The 23,476-nt window shown below is 53.2% G+C and overlaps 2 protein-coding genes and 1 long non-coding RNA gene across 18 annotated transcripts in view; 1 reads left to right on the top strand and 2 right to left on the bottom strand.

Annotated features, from left to right (window-relative positions):
• Window positions 1-6,290, bottom strand: part of SCNN1A (sodium channel epithelial 1 subunit alpha) — a 36,094-nt gene extending 29,804 nt beyond the window's left edge. For 3 of the 13 annotated variants that reach the window (XR_012419886.1, XM_005569902.4, XM_074006138.1), the window contains exon 1: window positions 2,946-4,137. Coding sequence is in view for 9 of the 13 variants with exons in the window: in XM_005569902.4 (XP_005569959.1) it covers window positions 2,946-3,532 (587 nt within the window). In the remaining 4 variants the exon portion in view is untranslated. Of the gene's footprint in view, window positions 1-2,945; window positions 4,138-4,726; window positions 4,804-5,819 lie in introns of those variants that run through there. The other 10 variants (XR_012419889.1, XM_045364587.2, XR_012419887.1 and 7 more) reach the window with 7 other exon arrangements.
• A 7,110-nt stretch (window positions 6,291-13,400) lies between these two features.
• Window positions 13,401-21,162, top strand: LTBR (lymphotoxin beta receptor). Of its 4 annotated transcripts, none has more exons than XM_005569894.5 (10): window positions 13,401-13,695; window positions 13,829-13,925; window positions 14,262-14,387; window positions 14,466-14,618; window positions 15,327-15,423; window positions 15,603-15,700; window positions 18,128-18,235; window positions 18,530-18,555; window positions 19,703-19,931; window positions 20,254-21,162. In XM_005569894.5, the coding sequence occupies exons 1-10, from the start codon at window positions 13,600-13,602 to the stop codon at window positions 20,529-20,531; spliced, it is 1,308 nt and encodes a 435-aa protein (XP_005569951.3). In that variant the 5' UTR covers window positions 13,401-13,599; the 3' UTR covers window positions 20,532-21,162. The 4 variants fall into 4 exon arrangements, with proteins under 4 accessions (XP_005569951.3, XP_005569952.3, XP_065379682.1 ...); XM_005569895.5 differs by having other exon boundaries at window positions 13,401-13,692; XM_065523610.2 differs by lacking the exon at window positions 19,703-19,931.
• LOC135966143 (uncharacterized) lies at window positions 15,871-17,347 on the bottom strand. The gene is made up of 2 exons (XR_010579257.1): window positions 17,223-17,347; window positions 15,871-15,987 (listed from the first exon to the last, which is right to left on the bottom strand). It is a non-coding gene; the product is annotated as an uncharacterized lncRNA (long non-coding RNA).
• Window positions 21,163-23,476: the final 2,314 nt, after the last annotated feature.

Below are 23,476 nucleotides of genomic sequence, written 5' to 3' on the forward strand. Positions count from 1 at the left end.
GGCACATAAATATATACAAGCGTTATTACTGTTTTTTTTTTTTTTTCTTTGAGACAGTGTCTCACTCTGTGGCCCAAGCTGGAATGCAGTGGCATGATCTCAGCTCACTGCAACCTCGGCCTCCTGAGGTGATTCTCCTGCCTCAGCCTCCCAAGTAGCTGGGACTACAGGCATGCGTAACCATGCTTGGCTGATTTTTGTATTTTTAGTAGAGATGGGGATTTCACCATGATGGCCAGACTGGTCTTAAACTCCTGGCCTCAAGTGAGGGGCTCTTTTAAACAACCTTGTTTGGGCTCCATCCCAGACCCCTCAATGCCTGCCTTGGCCTCCCAAAGTGCTGGGATTACAGGCGTGAGCCACCGGGCCCGGCAGTTATTTTTTAATTAATTAAATAAATAAATAAATAAATAAATAATGTATGTTCCCTTGTTCAAACTATTTCCTCTTGCCAAGCCTTAATTTCCCCATCTAAAAAAAAATGGGAATAATACTGCCCACCTCCCTGGACTTGTCAGTATTAAATGAGAGAGTGTCTATAAAGCACCCAGCTTTAGGGTGTAGCACATAATGTGACTACAAGGTCAAGCGCGTAGTGTTTGGTGGGTGTTGAATCTCCTTCCCCTGTGCTGGGGAGCCTTCCCCGACTCCCCTCCCGTCCTAGGTGTTCTTGCCTTCCTAACTCCCGCAGCAGCCCTTCAACCAGGAGGGATTCTTTCTGGACGGATGGCTGCTTCCCAGTCCGCAGTCCCCAGAGGCAGAGCTTCTGGCCTCCTTTCCCCGGCTTTTTCCTGGACTGTCTAGGGACAGCAGAACCTAAGAACTGTGCAGCAGAACCTAAGAACTGTGCAGGCCTCGCCCTGTTCACCCCTGCCCTCCCTCTCCATCTCTCACTGACATATTTTCAACCACAAATATTTATTGAGTGCCCACTGCCCCGCCTGCTGTCCTTCCCCCTCCTGCTGCATCCCTCCCCTCCACTAAGGCCTTAAGGGGTGAAGATGTCTGCAGGCACCAGGGGGAGAAAAACGAGGTTGAGGGGAAGTACCCAAGAAAGCTCTGAAATGAGATGGAAACCATGTCTGCCTGGAAATTTCATTCACTCAACGCCCCACATCTTGGGTATTAAAAAGAGGCAGAGTTTTGGGATTAGGCATAAACAGGATGAGTCACAGCTCAGTCACTCTCTCTGTGATGTTGTGACTTGCCTCTCTTTGCCTTAGTTTCCTCAAGTGTAAAATAGGGATGACAATAGCACCGGCCTGGGAAGACGTGAGAATGAAATGAGATGCCAGTGGACACCTTAGCAGTGTCTGTGCACACAGCAGCTTCTTAAGGAAATGGTCCCTACCCGGGACATTATACAGACGTTAATCAACAACATGGCCCGGCTTTTTTTTTCTCTCTCTCTCCTGGACGTCCCAACCTTTCTTAGTCCGTAACACACCTTTGGACATGATGGAATATGCGAAGGGGCCTCCACCCACAGCATGACAAATCCCAAGCATCCATAATCGCACACATACCAGTGTGTGCACACACACACTCAACTCACACCCATAAAGATCTGACACTCCTTGAAGGCACACTAACTCACTATTTTATCATACTTATCCCAGTGTGCCACAGTTACTGGCTTATATGCCTGTCTCTGCCATCTTATTTTATCTGTCTCCAGAACACAGCAAACTACATGCCCTTCAATAAAGGGTGTATGAATTATTCATGAATCCATTTTGCCTGGTGCCTAGCCCTGTGTCTGGCTTGACGCAGGTGTCCCCAAGGTGTGGCATGGCTGGGTGAATGCAAATAAAAGGTATATAAAAACATTCAGCCCTGCCCTCCTCTCTTCTCCACGCTCACCACCCGCTCACCACTCGCTCCGGTTTCCAGACCCAACATTGGCAAAACAGCACTGACGAAACCCAAAACTTCAGGACACACCCAAGCACGTAAAGGTCAGGCACCTGAGCAGGTCAACAGTGCGGCATTTCAGCCTGGGTCTTTTGGGGGAACAGCTTCACAAGGGGCTGCTCTCCAGCCTGACCCATTCTCCTTGTTCTGTAAGGCCCCTGCCTCCAGCCTTTGGGCTCACTTGCAGCCCTAACCTCCACAAACCCCCACTTTGCTTTCTCCATAACAAATTCCCCGGCCGGGCGCAGTGGCTCACGCCTGTAATCCCTGCACTTTGGGAGGCTGAGGCGGGCGGATCACGAGGTCAGTAGATCGAGACCATCCTGGCTAACACGGTGAAACCCCGTCTCTACTAAAATACAAAAAATTAGCCGGGCGCGGTGGCGGGCGCCTGTAGTCCCAGCTACTCCGGAGGCTGAGGCAGGAGAATGGCGCGAACCCGGGAGGCGGAGCTTGCAGTGAGCCGAGATGGTGCCACTGCACTCCAGCCTGGGCGACAGAGTGAAGACTCCGCCTCAAAAAAAAAAAAAAAAAAAAACACAAATTCCCCTTCTAAACAAAGACTGACAGCACCCACCTCCGCAGCACCTGCAAGGCCTCGCCTCCCCTCACCTAGCCTCACCTCTCCATCAGACTCTCCTGTGGGGGGGATGAGGCTGTATACTTTGCTGGCATCTTGCTCCAGAAAAGGATGGAGCTGAGCACACCCCTGCCCTTTGGCAGCACTCCCTCCCACTTGCAGGAGGGAGAAGGGAACGGGAGGGAAGGAGAAGAGAGGGCAGGGGAGGGCAACGCTGCTCCAACAACCACACTCTGGGTGAGCCTGGGGTGCTAGGACGGCTCCACTGGGCAGGGACAGCAGTCCAGCAAGCTGGAGGCTCCTCGTTTTGCCAGTGGTGAGCTCTACCTGGGACAGGGGTATCGGCTCCCACCCTCAGGTGTGAGGCTGTGCCTGCCCAGTGAGCACCTCAGCACCCCGGACCACCCTTCCAGGCGCAGGCACCAGGGAATGGGCAGAGGGACTAACCGACCTGTAGGGATTGAGGGTGCAGATGGTCACTGCGGGGAAGACAAGCTTGTCCGAGTTGAGGTTGATGTTGAGGCTGACGGGGTAGCTGAAGTACTCTCCGAAAAGCAGGCCGAATTGCCAGTACATCATGCCAAAGGTGCAGAGCCAGAGCACTGCCCAGAAGGCCGTCTTCATGCGATTGTGCTGGGAGCACACCAGGCGGATGGCGCCGTGGATGGTGGTATTGTTGCAGAAGAACTCGAAGAGCTCTCGGTAGGAGCGGTGGAACTCGATCAGGGCCTCCTCCTCCGCCGTGGGCTGCTGGGGTGCCGCAGGTTCTGGGCCCAGCCCCTGCTCCTCACGCTTGTCCCCCTTCATGAGCCCTGGGGTGGGCTGTGGAGGGCTAGCGTCCTGCTCCTCCAGCTTGTTCCCCTCCATGAGCCCTGCGGTGGGCTGCAGAGGTCTAGGGTCCTGCTCCTCCAGCTTGTTCCCCTTCATGAGCCCCGGGGCAGATTGGGGAGAGCAAGGGTCAGGGTCAAGGCTGAGCTCTGGGCCCTGAGTGCCCTCTCCCATCACCCCTGGAACCCAAGTGAGGTTGCCCCTGGCCATGCCCACGTCCCACCCTGCGCCCACATTCTCCCACTCCTCCCTCCCTCCTCCACCTTTCCTGGAGCCAGCAGACCTGCGGGAGTTGGGGCCAAAAGTGCCGGAGCTGGGCTTCCCTGGAACAGCCTCTCCTCTGCTTCCCTGAGAGGGCCACCCTTTGGTTTCTGTCCCAGCACCTCCTTTTCTGTCTCTGCCCTCTTCCTTTGATCTTCCTCTGGGATCTGTGTCTCAGCGCCTGCCTCTCACTCCCTCTCTATCTGCCCTGTTTCTCTTTGGGTCTCTCCCAGCTCTCCTCTTCCTGACCTGGCTCCTCTCTCTAATCCTGCCTCTCTTCCTCTTCCCCACTTGCCTTGCCCCTTCTCACTCTAGGCCCTCACCTCCAGCCTCTGGCCCTGACCTCGAGCTGCGTCCTGATTCTGTCTCTACCCCAGGACTGCCGGGCTCCAGGAGGTCTGGGCTGCCTCCAGCTTCCCACTCCCAGGTTGCGGCTGGACTGGGACTGGTTCCTTTCCAGTTGAATCTGGCAGCCAAACCTCTCCTCCCCCTCACCTGACAGGTGCAGCGGCCGGGCTGGGGAGCCCGCCCGCCGGCCGGCCAGGGAGAGAAGCAACAGGAGTCTCATTAACATCTCAATTAAAAGTGAGCAGGGCAGGGGGAGGGGCTGAGGAGGAGTCAGAGCTGGGAGTTTTCCAAAGGAAGGAGGGCTCCCGAGGGCAGGTGAACTGGGAGTACTGGACCTGAGAAGGCAGACTCTGGGCAGGGGCTTTAGATGCAGACCTGACAGGCAAGGAGGCTGGGGGACAGGAGGGCAGGTTACGGGCAAAGATCAGAACAAGTAGAAGGATCCTGAGCCCACAGCCAGGAGGGCAACAAAAGGAGAAGGGGCCAGCCAGGCTGAGAGGGCCTGGGTGGGGAAACCGGAGGACAAGGGAGACAATAGAGAGGGACAGCAAAGGATGGAGAGATGGGGATGGAGGAGGGGCACTGAGTGAGTAGAGGCGGGTGGGGGGCGGAGGCGGGGGCAATAGGAGGAGCCAGCACCAAAGGGAGTCTCTCTCCAGGCAGGAGAGCAAGGGGGGAGTCCCAAGTGTGCTTCCAGGAACTGGAGTCTCAGCAAGTGGGCAACCCTCTCAGGGTACCCACAGCTCAGCCTCACCCCCAGGCCCTGGAGAGAAGAGAGAGGAGGTCTCTGCAAACCTCCTCCTCACTCATTAAGTGGACGCGGCGCACTCAGGTGGGGCGCATCTGCCTCCTCCTGGTCCCTCCTGTTTCCTGCTGAGTCCTCACCACTCCCTCCAACCTTGTCCAGACCCGGGAGGGGCCCAGGTGAAGCTGGGGGCTAGGCGGGGCCTTAGGACATTCTGTTCTTTTTTACACCATTGGCTGCCAGGCCAGGAATGTGTAATCGCCCCTGTTGTGGTCACAGAGTTGCAGGAATGTGGGCAACCAGAGGCAGCACGAGGGCCAAGCAGGACACTGTGGGCACAGACCCGGAGCCCAGGGAGAGGCAGGGACAGTAGGCACTGAAGGTGCAGGGAGGACGTGGCCAGCGCTGGAAAGGAAGAGAGTGGGCATGGCGCAAGCCTGGGCAGGCCCTGGGAGGAGGAGAAATTCACTGATAGGGGCTATATTTTTCTCCAAAATCTCTTTCCAAACTTAATGCAGCAAAAGGATAAGGAGTGGAGTGCCAAGTGGTGAGCAAGGAGAGAAGGGAGGGTCAGAGAATCAGACCCAAAAAGGGCTCTAGGAGACTCTGGAGAACCACCCACACAGCCCGGGCCCTGCACGCAACAGGGAGGCCTGCCGCTCCCTCGAGGGCCCCACAGGAGGCAGCCAGGAATGTGGTCGCTGGCTTGTCCTGCCTCCCTCCGCAAGCCCACAGACAAAGGCCCAGCCTGAGCACTGATACACACTGGGGAGGAGATAGGCCTGCAAATAGGTAGCTGCAATACAATAAGATAAGGTTTCTATTTGTACACTTTAAAAGATCGTCTTTAAAACGGACTTCTAACCAAAGCACAGATCTCAGATTTCTCAGAGATAAGAGATAAGAGCCAAGGGCTGGGGGAGCCTAGGGCTCACTGCAGGAGACTCAGGAAGCCTTCCCAGAGAAGGTGTCCTCTCTGCTGAATCTTGAAGAGCAAGGAGTTTAGCAGGCAAAGAGAAAAGGCGGTACTCCAGGCTCAGGGTCCGACCTGGTCTGTGGCTTCCTCTCTTGCCGCTGTCTCTTGCGACTTCTTAAAGTGAGAGCGGTGTCAACCAGGATTCCAAACCAGGTTCCCTTGCTTACCTTGATACTGCTCATGATACCTCCCCTTGGAAGGGACAGCTGGATTTTTCTTCATTGTCCTGATGAAGAAACTGACCCTTCCCAAGGATAAACCAGTTTTCTGAGGTTAGAAAACAAAATATGAGCAGAGCTATAAACAGAATTCAGAATCCTCCTCCTCCTCTGGCGTTATCTACTTAGCGCTTTAGCCATTTACTTCCTGAGACAGACTCATGGGGGATCGGGGCTCCGCTGCACCAGGATGGGAAAGCCGGGAAGGCCTCCCTCACTCCCACACAGAGCCCATGGATTCATCCAGTCTCTGGGTGCAGGGTGATCTCCTTGGCTCTGTGAAAAGGTCTCTGCACTGTCCCCGCCACCCCACAGATCCCAGATACCCCTAGAAACTCCAGTCTCCCTCGAGCCAGGTCCTTACATTGGGCATGGTCCTCCCTGCAGACAAGGTGCTCAGCACCCTGGCTGTTTGATCTCAAAGGTTCTGAAAAGCACCTCCCTGCCTTTTCTATTTGCTAGCTCATGCCTGAAATCCAACCACTAGCTGAAGGCAGCATGGCAAATAGTTTTCGTATCAAGGGCTCTGTGAGAAGAATTGCAATGCCTGGTCTGGGCTGAGCCGGAGGGTGGTGACCCTGCCACGTCCTGCCGGGTATGGGAGTGGCAATGCAAGCCCAGTGCTGCAGCATTCTAGACCTGGAGTGGGCTAGAGCAGGCTTGGTGTTGTGAGGAAAATAGAAATCTGAGACCTGCGCTTTGGTCAGAAGTCCATTTTAAAGATGATCTTTTTAAAGTGTACAAATAAAACACAAATATGTTTTTGTCATAATACAATTTTTCAGCAATACGGAAGTATGTAGAACAATAAAAGCTTCCCTTTGTCCCCTTCCTTTCCCTCCCCCAAGGGGAGCCACCGTAATTTGTATATCTCTCTGTATCTTTTTGTGTGCCGTTATAAACTTACATGTATTTTTTATTTTTTATTTTATTTTTTTATTTTTTATTTTATTTTTATTTTTTGAGACAAAGTCTGGCTCTGTCACCCAGGCTGGAGTGCAGTAGCGCGATCTCGGCTCACTGCAAGCTCCGCCTCCCGGGTTCACACCATTCTCCTGCCTCAGCCTCCCAAGTAGCTGGGACTACAGGCGCCCACCACCACGCCCAGCTAATTTTTTGTATTTTTAGTAGAAACAGGGTTTCACCGTGTTCGCCAGGATGGTCTCGATCTCCTGACCTTGTGATCCGCCCGCCTCGGCCTCCCAAAGTGCTGGGATAACAGGCGTGAGCCACCGTGCCCGGCCTACATGTATTTTTTAAAAACAAAACATATAGTTCTTTTTTATAAGAGGGACCGTGTTATAGGTATGTTTCTACAACTTCCATTTTTGCTTTTATTTTCTTATTTATTTTAGAGACAGGATCATGCACTGTCCTCTAGGCTGGAGTACAGCAGCATGATCATGGCTCACTGCAGCCTCCAACTCCTAGGCTCAAGCAGTCTCCTGCCTCAGCCTCCCAAAGCGCTGGGATTACAACCATGGGAGCCACCACGCTCAGCCCCTATTTTTGCTTTTAAACTATGTGACTTTGAGAAAGGCACTTGAGCTCTGTGGGCCCCGGTGATCTTACCTGAGAAAATGAAAGGGCAAGAAGGGGTGGGTAAGGCAACCCGGATGGGCACAAAGACTTTTTCCAGCTGACCTTGCATCTAGCCCCCTGCTTCACGCATGAGGGGACTGAGGGCCACAGAAGCAAAGTGACTTGGCCACAGTCACCCAGGAGTTAGGGGTGGGGCCAGACTGAAAACTGCGCCACTCCTTTCCAAGCTCAGTTCTCCTTCTCTGATTTTGAGGGAAGTCGTTTTATTCTATAAGAAGTCAAGAGCTTTGTAGACTCTGTCTTGGAAGGACCTCCCGCCTTCCCAGGACTACCCCCAGACTCCCCCAGAGCCCCAGCCCTTCCCGCCAACCCAGGGCTGCCTTCCCCTCCCAACACCAGCTATCCTCTAACCCTGTGGTGTGGCCATAAGATATGCACGGCTGCAGGGAGAGAAGTGAAACCAGAGGGGCTGCCGTGGGATGAGGGTTATGAGTGCACAGGGTCTTCCTGCCTCTTGTTCTCCGCGGACAGGAGATGACGGAAGTAATCACTCCAGCCTCCTAGGGAGAGCCCATCTCTGCACTTACCACTGTTTACTATTATTTATTATTATTATCCTGATGTATGTGTGTTTGTACATATGCAGGGACAGAGACCAGGTGTATTCATCTTGGTGACCTCAGTGTCTAGTGGTCACTGTTTGCCGACCCACTCTGTGGAAGACAGCAGAACTAGCATCTTTGCTAGTTTATCTTTGACAGAGCAGGATATGCTATGAAAAAGCATCTGCAAAACTTCAAACACCCTAACTTCCTCTGACAACCCATTTATTTGTGGTCTATTAATTTGTCTAAATGTTCTTCGCTTTTCCCTGTTCACTTCTATCCTTTCCAGGATGAGAATCAGTTACTTAGTTAAATGCAAGTCTTTATTCTTACTACTTGGAGCTAATTAGCCACTTCACACTGGGGGCTGCCCACTGTGGAAGACAACAGTCTTTTCAGCTGCCCTTATGTGGTACAGATTTCTCTTTCATTTAAAACGATGGACCAGAAAAATGCCACACTTCATCTAGTCCCCTGGCAGTTTACTTAGAAGTTCACTCCTAGAAGTTGATCGCTTTGAGTTAAGACAGGGTTTATCAACCTTGGCACTATTGACATTTTCAGCTGTATCTTTCTTTGTGGTGGGACGGGATGATTCTGTCCTATCTACAATCCTGTGCATTGTAGGACGTTCAGCAGCATCCCTGGCTTCCATCTATTAGATGCTAGTAGCACCTCCTGAGTCATTGCGACCAAAACATCTCCAAATATTGCCAAATGACTTCTGGGGGGCAAAGTCACCCCCGTTGAAAAGACTCGGTTAAGGCATTGTCACCACTGAAAATGCAAATACTCTGGAAAAAGACAACCCTCATCAGTTATGCACTTCTGGGTGTTTGCCAGACCCTTTCCAAGAGCACTAGTCAGCTAAGAGCAGAGTGGAGAAGAAGAGAGAAGAAATAGTATTTTTCTTCTGGCCGGGTGCAGTGGCTCATGCCTGTAATCCAAGCACTTTGGGACATTAAGGTGTGTGAATGACATGAGGCTAGGAATTCAAAAACAGCCTGGCCAACATGGCAAAACACCATCTCTACTAAAAATACAAAAACTAGCTGGGCCTGTTGGCGCATGCCTGTAGTCCCAGCTACTCAACTTGGGAGGCTGAGGCCAGGAAAATCACTTCAACCTGGGAGGCAGAGGTTGCAGTAAGCTGAGATTGTACCATTGCACTCCAGCCTGGGTGACAGACTGAGACTCTGTCTCAAAAAGAAAAAAAAAGAAGAAGAATCCATTCCCACCAACCCCCTTTCTGGATGCCTCATGGGCCTGTGGAAAGAAGGCGCTCTCAGCAGCTCCCTCGGAAGAAGTCCTGGTAGAAGAGTCCCACCCTCACACACCTTTTAGGAGTCCTGGGGCGCTCGGTCTGGGTCTGGTGTTGCTCAGTGGAAATCAGTCTCAGGGAGACTGGTGAAGAACACAAAACGAAAGAAGCAAAGACAGTGCCCTGCCCGTGGTGAACTTGTGAATTTCTCACCCCTGTGAGTCTCCCTTTGTCCTCCTGGGGATGGCCGGGCATTGTGGTAGCCAGTTATTGGTAAGATTTGTCTTTCATGATCCAGCTGGGAAACAAGAAACACTCTTTCAAAGTCTTTCAAACAAAGGAATTTAACACAGAGAACTAACTGGTCCATGGGTGATGGAGGAGTTGAGAAGCCAGTGGGAGGTAGCTCAGAAAACAGCAGAGCAGGAAACAGCTACCATCTCTAGGCCTGGAAAGACAGCAGGGTGATGTAGCATCAAAGACCAAGAAGCGTCCGGAGCCATTTGGCAGGAACTAAATAGTGTGGACTTCTGGTAGGAGATGGGATTATGGAACGGGGAAGGAAGGAAGACAACCAACTGCAGGTGAAGCCGGAAAGCAGAGAGGGGAGAACTAGCCCGGCTGCTTCTCTCCTCCCACCCCACCTCCGTCCCACAGATCCGCAGGCAAACCAGCAGCCGACTGAACAATAAAGAGGCCACAGAGATAAAGTGATGGGGCCAGGATCAAAACCCAGATCTCAGGGCTCATTCCTTAGGGTGTAGAGAGTCCGTGAGGGCTGAAGCGCCAGCTTAGGGCTGGCAGCAGAAAGAAGGATACAGTCCAGCCAGCTGGGGTTAAAAGGGGTCTGACATAGTGGTTACCTCTGAAGCAGGAAGCTTTGACTGGGAAGGGCATGTAGCAACCTTTTGTAGTTCAAGGAACATTCTTGCGCCGGGTGTGGTGGCTCATGCCTGTAATCCCAGCACTTTGGGAGGCCAAGGCAGGTGGATCACGAGATCAGGAGTTCAAGACCAGCCTGGCCAACGTGGTGAGACCCCGTCTCTACTAAAAATACAAAAATAGCCAGGTGTGGTGGCGGGCGCCTGTAATCCCAGCTACTCGGGAGGCTGAGGCAGAGAATTGTTTGAACCCAGGAGGCAGAGGTTGCAGCGAGCCGAGATCATGCCACTGCGCTCCAGCCTGGGTGACAGAGCAAGACTCCGTATAGGAAAGAGGAGAGGGCCGGGCGTGGTGGCTCAAGCCTGTAATCCCAGCACTTTGGGAGGCCGAGACGGGCGGATCACGAGGTCAGGAGATCAAGACCATCCTGGCTAACACGGTGAAACCCCGTCTCTACTAAAAAATACAAAAAACTAGCCAGGCGAGGTGGCGGGCGCCTGTAGTCCCGGCTACTTGGGAGGCTGAGGCAGGAGAATGGCGTAAAAACCCGGGAGGCAGAGCTTGCAGTGAGCTGAGATCCGGCCACTGCACTCCAGCCTGGGCGACACAGCGAGACTCCGTCTCAAAAAAAAAAAAAAAAAAAAGGAGAGGGGAGAGGAGGGGAGGGGAGGGGAGGGGAGAGGAGGGGAGGGGAGGGGAGGGGAGAGGAGGGGAGGGGAGGGGAGGGGAGGGGAGGGGAGGGGAGAGGAGGGGAGGGGAGGGGAGAGGAGGGGAGGGGAGGGGAGGGGAGGGGAAAGGAGGGAGGAGAGGAGAAGAGACGTTCTGGAACAATTGAGGGATTGCAAGAATACACAAAAGTGAAGACTGAGCTGTATCTGTAAGATCAGTGTACCTGACCGGGCGCGGTGGCTCAAGCCTGTAATCCCAGCACTTTGGGAGGCCGAGACGGGTGGATCACGAGGTCAGGAGATCGAGACCATCCTGGTGAACACAGTGAAACCCTGTCTCTACTAAAACTACAAAAAACTAGCCGGGCGAGGTGGCGGGCGCCTGTAGTCCCAGCTACTCGGGAGGCTGAGGCAGGAGAATGGCGGGAACCCGGGAGGCGGAGCTTGCAGTGAGCTGAGATCCGGCCACTGCACTCCAGCCTGGGCGACAGAGCGAGACTCCGTCTCAAAAAAAAAAAAAAAAAGATCAGTGTACCTCATGTGTTTCACTGTATTATATGTTACACCTCTATTAAAAGAAAGGGTCTCAGCACGTAAGACAGGGTGGGGAAAAGAGGAAAAATAGAAAAGAGAAAGAGTCCCTGTCTTTTAGAGTAAACTCCTGAAATATTTTCAAATGAAATGATATGATGTCTGGGATTTACTTCAAAATAATCACGAGGGATTCGAAGAGTGTGTGCGTTGGTGGGGGAGGGGTATACAGAATAAATGAAACTGACGGTGAGTTGAAGCTGCGTAAGGAGTATACGGGAGACTCCAAATATTACTTTTTCTCTTTTGCTATATTAACTTGCATGTGAAATTTCCACAGTAAAAAGTAAAAAGAAGAGAGAGAAAAAAGGGCCTAGGGTCACAACACACATACTCCTTTACGCATGTAAGAGCTCAGTGGGGCATCTCACCCCAGCCCCCAGCGCTCGCGCAGCGCACGCTGTTCTGACACTTCTGCCCTTTCCAGCCATCTTTGGCCCATGTGTACAGTGAGCTGCCTGCACCAGGTGAGGGGAGACACCCTCACAGAGTGACATGCCTACAGCCTAGGCAGGTCCTTTCCCCGTTTTGTGACCTCCCCTCCCCATGCACACTTCCCATCACTTGCACCTGTCCAGACATCAGACCCGAAGTTAGACAGACCAGTGTAAGGATGAGTGCTGAACAGAGTCCTTCAGGGCGGGGGATGGTGCCCAAGTGACCGATCGCAAGAGACGTTAACCCCTCATCCCAAGGGAGACACCCCTGAGCCACAAGGAGGTGGCAGGACTGCTGGAATGAGTTGGGACCTAGACATCAGGAGACCCAGACTGTAGCCGGCTCTGCTGTGGACTGGTTCTGTGATGTGGCCATCACTCCTTTATTCCATAAATACCTCTTGGGCACATGGTATGTGCCAGACTCTGCTAAGCATGGGGAACACATACTTGAAGATTCAGCCTGGGCCATGGCGGCCCTCACGGCCTAGTAGGAAGCAGACAAGACAGCCAGGTACAGAGGGCGGTCTTCACGGGGACTGGACAGCCTAGGGCAGAGGACGCCTTCCAGAGCCTCAGTGAAGCCTCAAGGACAGGTGGGAGTCAGGAAGACAGAAACTTGGGGACTAGAGAACCACGTGTAAAAGGGGGCAGCTGCAAGTAGCTCCATGGGTGGATGGGCTGTTGACGGAGATGGGAGGGTGAAAGGAACCAGACCAAGCCACCCTGGAATTCCGTTCCCCTCATGTGTCACCCTTAGCTTCCCTCTCCATGCTTAAGGTGAGGGGGCTGCACTGGGTGGGCTCTCAGCTTTCTCCAGTTCTAAGGGGTTTGAAAGTTCATGGCCAAAGAAGCCAGAGCAGAGGGCCTGAGTGCCCAGGTCCAGCCTGCTGGCCCCAGGACTCCCTTCCGCATACCCTCCCCTTCTCTTTGGGAGGGAGGTTCCCTAAGGACAGGGAGCAGGGCGAGCTGCAGAGCTCTCAAGGGTCTCCTGGGTGACCTGTGCCCACTCCTGTGTGGATTGGGCTGGGTTGGTAGCGTGGGGGGCTGGTTGACTTGCTAGTCCCTTGTAATTTGTCTGAAAAAGTCCCAAAGCAGGGCAGGACAATAGGGGAAGAACCCGGGCGTCTGCCAGCCGGTTCTCTTTGGTCTCAGAGCTGCTTCTGCGGCCTTGCAGTCCCTGCGCCCTGCCCTCTCCATGATCGCCCGTCCTGGGCCCCTCGCTTTCCAGATCCCGCATCCATCTGTCCCCTGCGCTCTCTGAAACTCGCTCTGCTCCCCGTGCGAGGCTTGTCCAAGGGCTGACCCCGGGCCTGCCGCCCTTCCCTCGGCTGGGCCCGGGCTGTCCGCAGTCCGCTCTCCTGGTCGGGCTTCCGAAGAAGGGAGGAGGCCGGTTCCGGCCCCGCGGCCCTCACGTGCTTTCCCGGCCGCCCCTCCCGCCCCTCATCGAGGCAGACAAGCCTGTTCCTCTTCCCTTGGCTGCGATTGCGACAGGCCGGCCTGGCTCCCAGCGCTCCCTGTCCCCGCCCCGCGGCCAGCTCGCTCCACTCCCACTTCCTGAGCTCCGCCGTGGGAGCCCTGGAGGCCCGGCCTGGCCGCTCCCGGCCCTGGGGGGCACATCGGCCCTGAGTCCCGTCCCAGGCTCTGGGCTCAGGCAGCTGCCGCCACCGCTGCCCAGGGCGTCGGGCCTCCTGCCTTCCTCCCAGGCCCCCACGCTGCTGGCCGCCTGGCCGAGTGGCCGCCATGCGCCTGCCTTGGGCCACCTCTGCCCCCGGCCTGGCCTGGGGGCCTCTGGTGCTGGGCCTCTTCGGGCTCCTGGCAGCATCCCAGCCCCAGGTGGTGAGGAAGGGGCCTGGTAGGAGGGGGCGGGGGTGGGGAAGAGGGATCTGGGCAGGCTTCGCTGCATTCCCTCTGCCCTCCCAAGCTGACGCCTGACTAATTCTTCTCTCCTCTTCTCCATCTCCCTCTGAAGGTGCCTCCATACGGGTCGGAGAACCAGACCTGCAGGGACCAGGAAAAGGAATACTATGAGCCCAGGCACCGCATCTGCTGCTCCCGCTGCCCGCCAGGTGAGAGGCAATAGCAGGACGAACCTGGGCCTCGGAAGTGGGTCACAGGGTCTCCAGCCCCCTTGAGGCCTCAGAGGGAGGGTGGGCACTGTCCCCCAGGAAAACTGGCTGCTGGAGAGGAGCATGGGAAACCCTAGACATCAGGTGGAGGAAATAGGACTGGCCCTCCCCACTGGGCCTCCTCTTTCCTTACCTCACTGAGAGGGAGCCAGAGGGCCACGGGCAGGATGATGGGGGGCCAGAGAGACCGAGGGAAAGGCAGGGGTCACACCACAGGCAGCAGAGGTGAGGGTGGACCCTGTCTCCTGAAGCTCTACTACCGCACTCACGTTCTAGGCACCTATGTCTCAGCTAAATGTAGCCGCAGCCGGGACACAGTTTGTGCCACATGTGCCGAAAATTCCTACAACGAGCACTGGAACTACCTGACCATCTGCCAGCTGTGCCGCCCCTGTGACCCAGGTGAGTGGGGATGTGCCTGCGGGGGGCTGGATCCCCTGGAGCTCGGCCCCTCCCTAAGCCCTCCCGTCTCCCCACCAGTGATGGGCCTCGAGGAGATTGCCCCCTGCACAAGCAAACGGAAGACCCAGTGCCGCTGCCAGCCGGGAATGTTCTGTGCTGCCTGGGCCCTCGAGTGTACACACTGCGAACTACTTTCTGACTGCCCGCCTGGCACTGAAGCCGAGCTCAAAGGTCAGAGGTCCCTGAGGGGCTGGATGTGAAAAGGAGGCTGGGTGCCAGGGATGGCAAGTGGGAGAAGGGAATATGGTACTGTGTCCACAGCGACCCCCCAGGTCCTTGGCTTAAAATTCCTCTTCTCATTCCATGCAGAGGCTCCCAGAAGGGTGCTGGAGGGACATGAAACTGGGACAGGTGCAGGGGGCACACCAGGGGTTTCTTCTCAGTACTGAGAAGCTGGGGCAAAATGGTAAGCTGTAGGCCAGGTGCGGTGGCCCACGCCTGTAATCCCAGCACTTTGGGAGACTGAGGCAGGTGGATCATGAGGTCAGGAGACCGAGACCATCCAGACTAACAAGGTGAAACCCCGTCTCTACTAAAAATACAAAAAATTAGCCGGGCGTGGTGGTGGGCGCCTGTAGTCCCAGCTACTCGGGAGGCGGAGGCAGGAGAATGGCATGAACCCGGGAGGTGGAGCTTGCAGTGAGCCGAGATCGCGCCACTGCAGTCCAGCCTGGACAACAGAGTGAGACTCCTTCTAAAAAAAAAAAAAAAAAAAGGTAGGCAGCAAAGCAGAGCTTGGGAAAGGTGAGGCGAGAGCTACAGAATGGGGTGGATGGGCAAGGAGGAGGCCATCCCGAGGCTTAAAGGAAACTCACAGCCCGGCAAAGGGCTCCTCCCTTTTGCCAATTCACCCTGGCTGGCCTGCCTTTCTCTTGGCAGATGAAGTTGGGAAGGGTAACAACCACTGCGTCCCCTGCAAGGCAGGACACTTCCAGAATACCTCCTCCCCCAGCGCCCGCTGCCAGCCCCACACCAGGTGAGTGCGGCCCCACCCGTGCTCCTTCCACCCTCTGAGAAGCCTCAGCTGCGAACAACCCCCAGCCCCCATCCTCGACACTGTGGACTTGACGCACCACTTTCAGCCGCCCCGCATGCCCACTGGGACACTGGTGGGCCAGGGCGTGAAAAGCTCATCATCTCTTTTTTCCTCTGCAGGTGTGAGGACCAAGGTCTGGTGGAAGCAGCTCCAGGCACTGCCCAGTCGGACACAACCTGCAGAAATCCATCAGAGTCGCTGCCCCCAGAGATGTCAGGTGAGGGTCCGGGGCTGAGGGAAACAGAGGGGTGCCTTGGAAAATGCCTTAATGCTCCACATCTAAAAAAAAAATGGAGAAAAGATTAATCCTTCCTTCCCAGAATTGGAGCAAGAAGAAAAGTTCCTTACAGAAAAAATTAGAGTATCCCTAGGCTAGTTTACACACACACACACACACACACACACACACACACTTACTTTTAAAATTATATATACTGTAATACTATGTAAAGGAACACATCCCTTGGCATTTTAGAGCTGGAATTGTAGAGTATGTAAGCTAACCTTCTCATCTTATATATGAAAAACTGGGCCGGGCGCGGTGGCTCAAGCCTGTAATCCCAGCACTTTGGGAGGCCGAGACGGGCGGATCACGAGGTCAGGAGATCGAGACCATCCTGGCTAACACGGTGAAACCCCGTCTCTACTAAAAAATACAAAAAACTAGCCGGGCGAGGTGGCGGCGCCTGTAGTCCCAGCTACTCGGGAGGCTGAGGCAGGAGAATGGCGGGAACCCGGGAGGCGGAGCTTGCAGTGAGCTGAGATCCAGCCACTGCACTCCAGCCTGGGCGGCAGAGCAAGACTCCGTCTCAAAAAAAAAAAAAAAAAAAAAAAGAAAAACTGATGCTCAAAGAAGTGATGCGACTTAAAAGTCACACAGCTGGGCAGGAAACCATAGCCCAGACTCCCAGTCCAGTTTCTCCCCAGGCCTCCCATTCCATATTCCCTTAGGCTACTGAGATGTAATGATAGCTACTACTGTCATCATTCTGGGCATACCAACATCACACAATCCATTTTTTTTTCACACAATCCATTAACTAGACCAAACACCTCTTTATTAAACTATATATTTTTATTATTAGACACAAGATTCCCATTTGACTGTTTCTTGACTGTTTCCTGTGGATTGATTGGCTTGCTAGCCTGGTAGATGACTACAAGATGTTTCTAATGACTGTAACATCACTCATTGGCAGAAGGTTCACTGTGTGTGTTGGGCACTCTGTAACCGCTTTACATTTACTAACTCATTTCATCTTCTTAATGATGCTATGAGGTAGATTCTATTATCATCCTCATGGACTGAAGGAAGAAACTGAGGCTCAAAGAGGTTAAGTGACATACTCAAGATCATCCACCCAGGTGGTCATTGGTGTTATTAGAAACTGTACTCAGGTTTTCTTACTCCGGAGCACATGTCATAATGCATGCACTGTAGAAAATTAGAGACTTCAGATAAGCAAAACTGAAACTCACCCACAGAACCACTACCTAGAATATCCACTCGTTACATTGCGGTATATATTCCTCCCAGACATTTTTCTATGCATGTTTATACATACTGGGTTTTGTTGTTGGTGTTGTTGTTTACTAAAAGCCAAGTAATTTTAATATTTTATAACCTGATTTTTTCATTCCACAATCTAAGTATTTTTCTGTGCTCTGTTAATTTTTAACTATCTATCAAATACAACTGGCATTTTAGAGCTGGAATTGTAGAGAGTATGTAAGCTAACCTTCTCATCTTATATATGAAAAACGGATGCTCAAAGAAGTGAAGCGACTTAAAAGTCACACAGCTGGGCAGGAAACCAAAGCCCAGACTCCCAGTCCAGTTTCTCCCCAGGCCTCCCATTCCATATTCCCTTAGGCTACAGATTTACATGAATGAGAAGGGGAAAAATGCCCAGCAGAGAAATGCGCCAGTCCTCCCACCCTTCCCCAGGCGTAGCTGAAGGGCACTGGAGACTCCATGCTATTGCTGGCAGCTCTGGTACCCAGAGAAGGAGAAATTACCCACTGCTACAGATCAAAGCTGGAGAAGCTGAACTCCAGCCTCTCTTTCTCTTCCCCTCCTAGAATCTGCCCTGAGCAAGGGGGTGGAGAACTTGCAAGCCCTGCTCTCCCAGGTGACCACAGGCAGTTCCAAAGCAAGGTTCCCCACTCTCTCATACCCGTAAACACCCTCACAGGTATAGCAGGGCAACCCTAGCTCCTCTACAGCGGCCCCTCTGTACAATGGCTGAGGCCACAACTCCAAGCCCCACCCTTCCCTATTGTCTCCCAATCCCACTTCCAGACCTTGAAAATCAGCTGCCCAAGCTCCCATCCTGCACGCACAAGCCTGCCCAATCCTGATCTCTGAGCAGGAGGGCACCAGCACCACCCCCAAACATGCCCATCCATGATACAGTCTCTCCTGGCTGCCAAGAGATCCTCAAGTCCAACTTAGTTCCCCTTCTCTGTAACCCAAGGGAAGTTTCTCTCATTCTGCCTTGAGGAGCTGCAGTGTGGCTAGAAGAAAAAAAAGCTGCTCCCTTTTCTCTGTCTGGGTTGCCCAGGGATCTGGAAAGCTCTTCCTTCTCCTCCCCTCTGTCCTTTTTGGGGCTGTGATCACCCCTCCTGTTTGCTGTCCTGGCAGGAACCATGCTGATGCTGGCCATCCTGCTGCCACTGGCCTTCTTTCTGCTCCTTGCCACCATCTTTGCCTGCATCTGGAAGAGCCACCCTTCTCTTTGCAGGAAACTGGGTAGGAAGGGGTCAGCTGCGGTGGATGGGTTGGCGGTGGGAGGCAGAGGGAGGAATATTCAACTTCCCCAGTGCAACCCTCCACACCCTCAAGACTCCCAAAGCCTACCCCCTACATCGACATCCTTATCTTCATCCAGCTGCTTATTCTGAGGCTGGAGATGAGAGTGACAGTGGCTTGTTCCTCTGGCCCCCGGGTGGTCAAGTTGCTACACACTGTGGTGGGGTGTGGAGGCTGAAAGGCTAGGTCTGAGGCCTGCCCGGGAGCCTACACCCATTTCGTTCTCCATTGCAGGATCGCTGCTCAAGAGGCATCCACAGGTAATGGCGGGGGCTGAGAAGGCAGCAAGGAGGGGAAGAGGTGATGAGAGTACAAAGTGGGAGCAGACAGGAAAAGAGTATGCAGGCTGACTCCACACTCATTCATTCATTCATTCAACTGATGATTGACTGAACATGCCATGTGCCAGGCACTGTCCTAGGCACTGGGGGTACCTCCTCTCCTGGAGTCCACATGCCCATGGAGCCAGAATAAAGTTAAACCATATATCAGGTGGTATAATTGCTAAATAAAGCAGGTAAGGGCTCAAAGAGTGACAGTGGCAAAGGAGGGGGGTATTTTAGACAGAGGGGACAGTGAAGGCCTCTCTGAGAACCTGGTATTTGAGCGGAGAGCTGAAGAAGCGAGGAGCCAGCCATGGGGTTATCTGGGGGGAAAGTGCTCCAGGAAGAGGGAGCATCCAGTGCAAAGACCCTGAGGCCGGGGCATGGGGAGGAGCAGAGGCAGGTGGTGAGATGCCAAAGCATGCAGTGGGGTACGAGAACTAAAGAAAGATGAGCCAGCCTGGGCAACACAGCCAGACCCCATCTCTACCCAAAATGTTGTTTCAAGTTAGCCAGGCAGGGCCAGGTGCAGTGGCTCATGCCTGTAATCCCAGCACTTCAGGAGGCCAAGGCGGGTGGATCACTTGAGGTCAGGAGTTTGAGACCAGCCTGGCCAACATGGTGAAACCCTATCTCTACTAAAAATACAAAAATTAGCCGGGCTTGGTGGCAGGCACCTGTAATCCCAGCTACTCGGGAGGCTGAGGCAGGAGAATTGCTTGAACCCGGGAGGCGGAGGTTGCAGTTGAGCTGAGATTATGCCACTGCACTCTAGCCTGGGTGACAGAGTGAGACTCTGTCTCAAAACAAAAAACAAAAAACAAACAAAAAAAACAGTTAGCCAGGCAGTCCCAGCTACTCAGGAGGCTGAGGCTAGAGGATCACTTGAGTCCAAGAGTTCTTGGGCCTGCAGTGACCTATGACTGCACCACTGCAGTGTAGTCTGGGTGACAGAGCCCGACCCTGTCTCAATAAAGAAAGAAAGAGAGAAAGAGAAAAAGAGAGAGAAAGGAGGGAGGGAGGGAGGGAGAAAAAAGGGTCTGGGGCCCTTGTCATTGTTTGGGTCTCCATCTCTTCCCTGCAGGGAGAGGGACCTAATCCTGTAGCTGCAGGCAGGGACCCTCCAAAGGCCAATCCACAGTACCCTGACCTGGTAGAGCCATTGCTACCCATCTCTGGAGATGTTTCCCCAGTATCCACTGGGCTTCCCACAGCCCTAGTTTCGGAGGAAGGGGTGCCGCAGCAGCAGAGTCCTCTGGACCTGACCACGGAGCCGCAGTTGGAACCTGGGGAGCAGAACCAGGTGGCCCACGGTGAGCCTGGGGCAGGGAGAAGAGAGGAAGGATGGGGAAGGATGGGGAGAGAGGGATGACTGGCAGAGAGAGACTGTGGGCCAGATGAAATAAAAAGACCAAAACAGAGGCAGACAGAGACTCTGCTGCCAGTCAGTGTCACAACTAGAGAAAAAGGAAGAGACTGGAAAACCCAGAAACAGAGAAATGAACACAGAGCTCAAGAAACCAGCAGCAAGCAGGAGAGGGGCAGGGGAAAGGCGAGAAGAAGGTAGGAATTCAAGAAGCAGCGGGCCTGAACTGGGGGCCTTCTTTCCTCAACGCTCTGCCTCCTTTCCTACAGGTACCAATGGCATTCATGTCACTGGCGGGTCTATGACTATCACTGGCAACATCTACATCTACAATGGACCAGTACTGGGGGGACCACCAGGTCCTGGAGATCTCCCAGCTACCCCCGACCCTCCATACCCCATTCCCGAAGAGGGGGACCCTGGCCCTCCCGGGCTCTCTACTCCCCACCAGGAAGATGGCAAGGCTTGGCACCTGGCGGAGACAGAGCACTGTGGTGCCACGCCCCCTAACAGGGGCCCAAGGAGCCAATTTATCACCTATGACTGATGGCGTCTGAGAAAAGGCAGAAGATTGGAGGCACAAGGGCACCTTCTCCCTTGAGGCCACCCTGCCCATGTGGGATTCACAGGGGGCCTGAGTAGGGCCCGGGGAGGCAGAGCCCTAAGGGACGAAAGCTCAGACACCCCCGAGAGCAGGTGGGCACTGGCTGGGTACGATGCCCTCCACAGGACTCTCCCTACTGCCTGAGCAAACCTGAGGCCTCCTGGCAGACCCGCCCACCCACTGGGGCTGCTCAGCCTCGGGCACGGACAGGGCACATGATACCAACTGCTGCCCACTATGGCACGCCGCACCGGAGCACGGCACTGAGGGAGCCGCCACATGGTCACCTCCAAGGACGTCACCGGGCCCTCTAAAGGATTCGTGGTGCTTATCCCCAAGCTTCAGAGGCCCTTTGGGGTTCCACACTTCACATGGACTGAGGTAGACCCTGCATGAGGATGAAATTATAGGGAGGACGCTCCTTCCCTCCCCTCCTAGAGGAGAGGAAAGGGAGTCATTAACAACTAGGGGTTGGGTAGGATTCCTAGGTGTGGGGAAGAGTTTTGGAAGGGGAGGAAAATGGCGAGTGTATTTATATTGTAACCACATGCAAATAAAAAGAATGGGACCTAGATAATTTATTTTCTTGGGATTTATACAGAAACACTATTCCATGGAGACAGTCCCAAAGACAAAGGTCAAGACACTAAAATATAATCCCATAAAGGTATTTCAATGAGGAACTGGTGGATATAGTCCAGGAAATAACAGTCGAGTCAGCGATGGCTGACAACGTGCCTGGCAGTGTTCTCAATGTTTTACAATACTAACTTATTTAATCCTCACAATAACTCCATGAGGTAGATATGATTCCCATTTAACAGATGAGGACACTGAGGCACAGAGCAGTAACTTTCTCATTTCAGCTGCAAATGACAAAGCTGGGATTTGCACCCAGTTTGTCTGGCTTTTAGAGGCCTCTTGAGGGGGGGAAAAATCACGCCCTTCCAGAATTTCTTTGAACAGGTAGAATGGTCTGGCCTTCTCAAATAATCAGATCTCTTGCATGTTCCGCAGGTGTTAAGTCTCAGTCAACTCTCAAACATCTAGCCACACGCAAACTTCTCCAAGGTTGATTGAAGGGAAATGTGTGTATTTTTTCTTTTTTTAGACAGTGTCTCATTCTGTCACTCAGGCTGTAGTGCAGTGGCACTATCATGGCTCATGGCAACCTTGAACTCCTATCTCAAGGGATCTGCCGGCCTCAGCCTCCCAAGTAGCTGGGGCTGTAGGTGTGTGCCATGACACCCGGCTAATTTTTTGTATTTTTAGTAGAGATCAGGTCTTCCTGTGTTGCCCAGGCTGGTCTCGAACTCCTGGGCTCAAGCAATCCTCCTGCCTTGGCCTCTCAACATGCAGTGATTACAGGCGTGAGAGCCACCGTGCCTGACCCGAGGTGTGCACTTTATTTATTTATTTTTTTTTTGAGACGGAGTCTCGCTCTGTCGCCCAGGCTGGAGTGCAGTGGCGCGATCTCGGCTCACTGCAAGCTCCGCCTCCCGGGTTCACGCCATTCTCCTGCCTCAGCCTCCCGAGTAGCTGGGACTACAGGCGCCCACAACCGCGCCCGGCTAATTTTTTGTATTTTTAGTAGAGACGGGGTTTCACCATGGTCTCGATCTCCTGACCTTGTGATCCGCCCACCTCGGCCTCCCAAAGTGCTGGGATTACAGGCGTGAGCCACCGCACCCGGCGAGGTGTGCACTTTAGACATAAAATGAGAGAGGCCAAGTTCACATTCTGTTGGTGAACAGAAATTTAGGCTGGCCTCCTTTTGGTTCAGAAAGAGTATTTGTGATTTTTACTTCTTTGGTTTCTTTTTGTCTTCTTTTATTTTTTCCCCCCAAAAGGACTTTAAATCTTCTCAAGTCCTCTTATTAGTAAGTGTTTGCCCCTCCCCGTCCCTGAATTATCTCCTGTGCTCCCTAGAGAGGATCTTAGTTTGCAGGATTGTTAGGGAGCTGCTGCCAGTTGGCTGCTCCTTCCATAAAAGGCCACTGTCGTGGCTCTGATATGAAGAACTCTGTCACTGGGGCTCATCAGGATGGAGTGGCTGCCAAACACACACCTCAGAAGGCGTCTGATCCAACTGAGTGGATGGGTCATTTAAGGTTGACTGTGAAAGTATCACATCCAACTTCCTTTTTTGAAAAGTAAATAATGGTGAGCTGTATCTTTAAATAAAATTAAATCCTCCTGCCCCTGCAATATGCTGGGGCCAGACTGCATAAATTCTTAATAATTGTTCTAATGTGTTTAGATTAAAAAAAACAAATTTTACACATTTTTTTCAACAAAATAAAAGGAGGAAAATATTTTGAAAGAAATGGTACTAAAGCACAGCCCTTTGTGACACCATTCAGATTTATGATTATACCTGCCGATATGTTTTTAGAGACAGGGTCTGACTGTGTCACCCTGGCTGGAGTGCAGTGGCACAATCATGGCTCATGTAGCCTCAACTTCTAGACTCAAATGATCCTCCTACCTCAGCCTCCCACATAGCTAGAGCTATAGATGCATGCTACCACATCTGGCTCTTTTTTTTTTTTAATTTCTTTTTTAAGAAATGGGGTCTTGCTATGTTGCCCAGGCTGGTCTCAAACTCCTGGGATCAAGTGATCCTCCTACCTCAGCCTCCCAAAGAGCTGAGATTGCAGGCATGAGCCACTGCAGCCGGCCTGCCTAAATTAATTTTCTAGAGCCGCCATAACAAAGTACTGCAGACTGGATAGCTGAAGCTGCAGAGATTTATCTTCTCACAGCTCTGGAGGCTGGAAGTCAGAGGTCAAGGTGTTGGCAAGGTTGGTGTCCTCTGAGGCCTTTCTCCTTGGCCTGCTAATAGTGGCCTTCCTGACACCTGTGTCTTCACATGGTCTTTCCTTTGT

The sequence above is a fragment of the Macaca fascicularis genome, chromosome 11, assembly GCF_037993035.2.
Source record: "Macaca fascicularis isolate 582-1 chromosome 11, T2T-MFA8v1.1".
Lineage (NCBI taxonomy): Eukaryota > Metazoa > Chordata > Mammalia > Primates > Cercopithecidae > Macaca > Macaca fascicularis.

Excerpts from the sequence above, each read along its gene's own strand:
- LTBR (XM_005569894.5), top strand. The coding sequence starts at position 13,600 with ATGCGCCTGCCTTGGGCCACCTCTGCCCCCGGCCTGGCCTGGGGGCCT. Across the intron at positions 13,926-14,261 it reads CTGCTCCCGCTGCCCGCCAG|GCACCTATGTCTCAGCTAAA; the intron begins GTGAGAGGCAAT and ends CTCACGTTCTAG. Across the intron at positions 18,236-18,529 it reads TTCTCTTTGCAGGAAACTGG|GATCGCTGCTCAAGAGGCAT; the intron begins GTAGGAAGGGGT and ends TCTCCATTGCAG.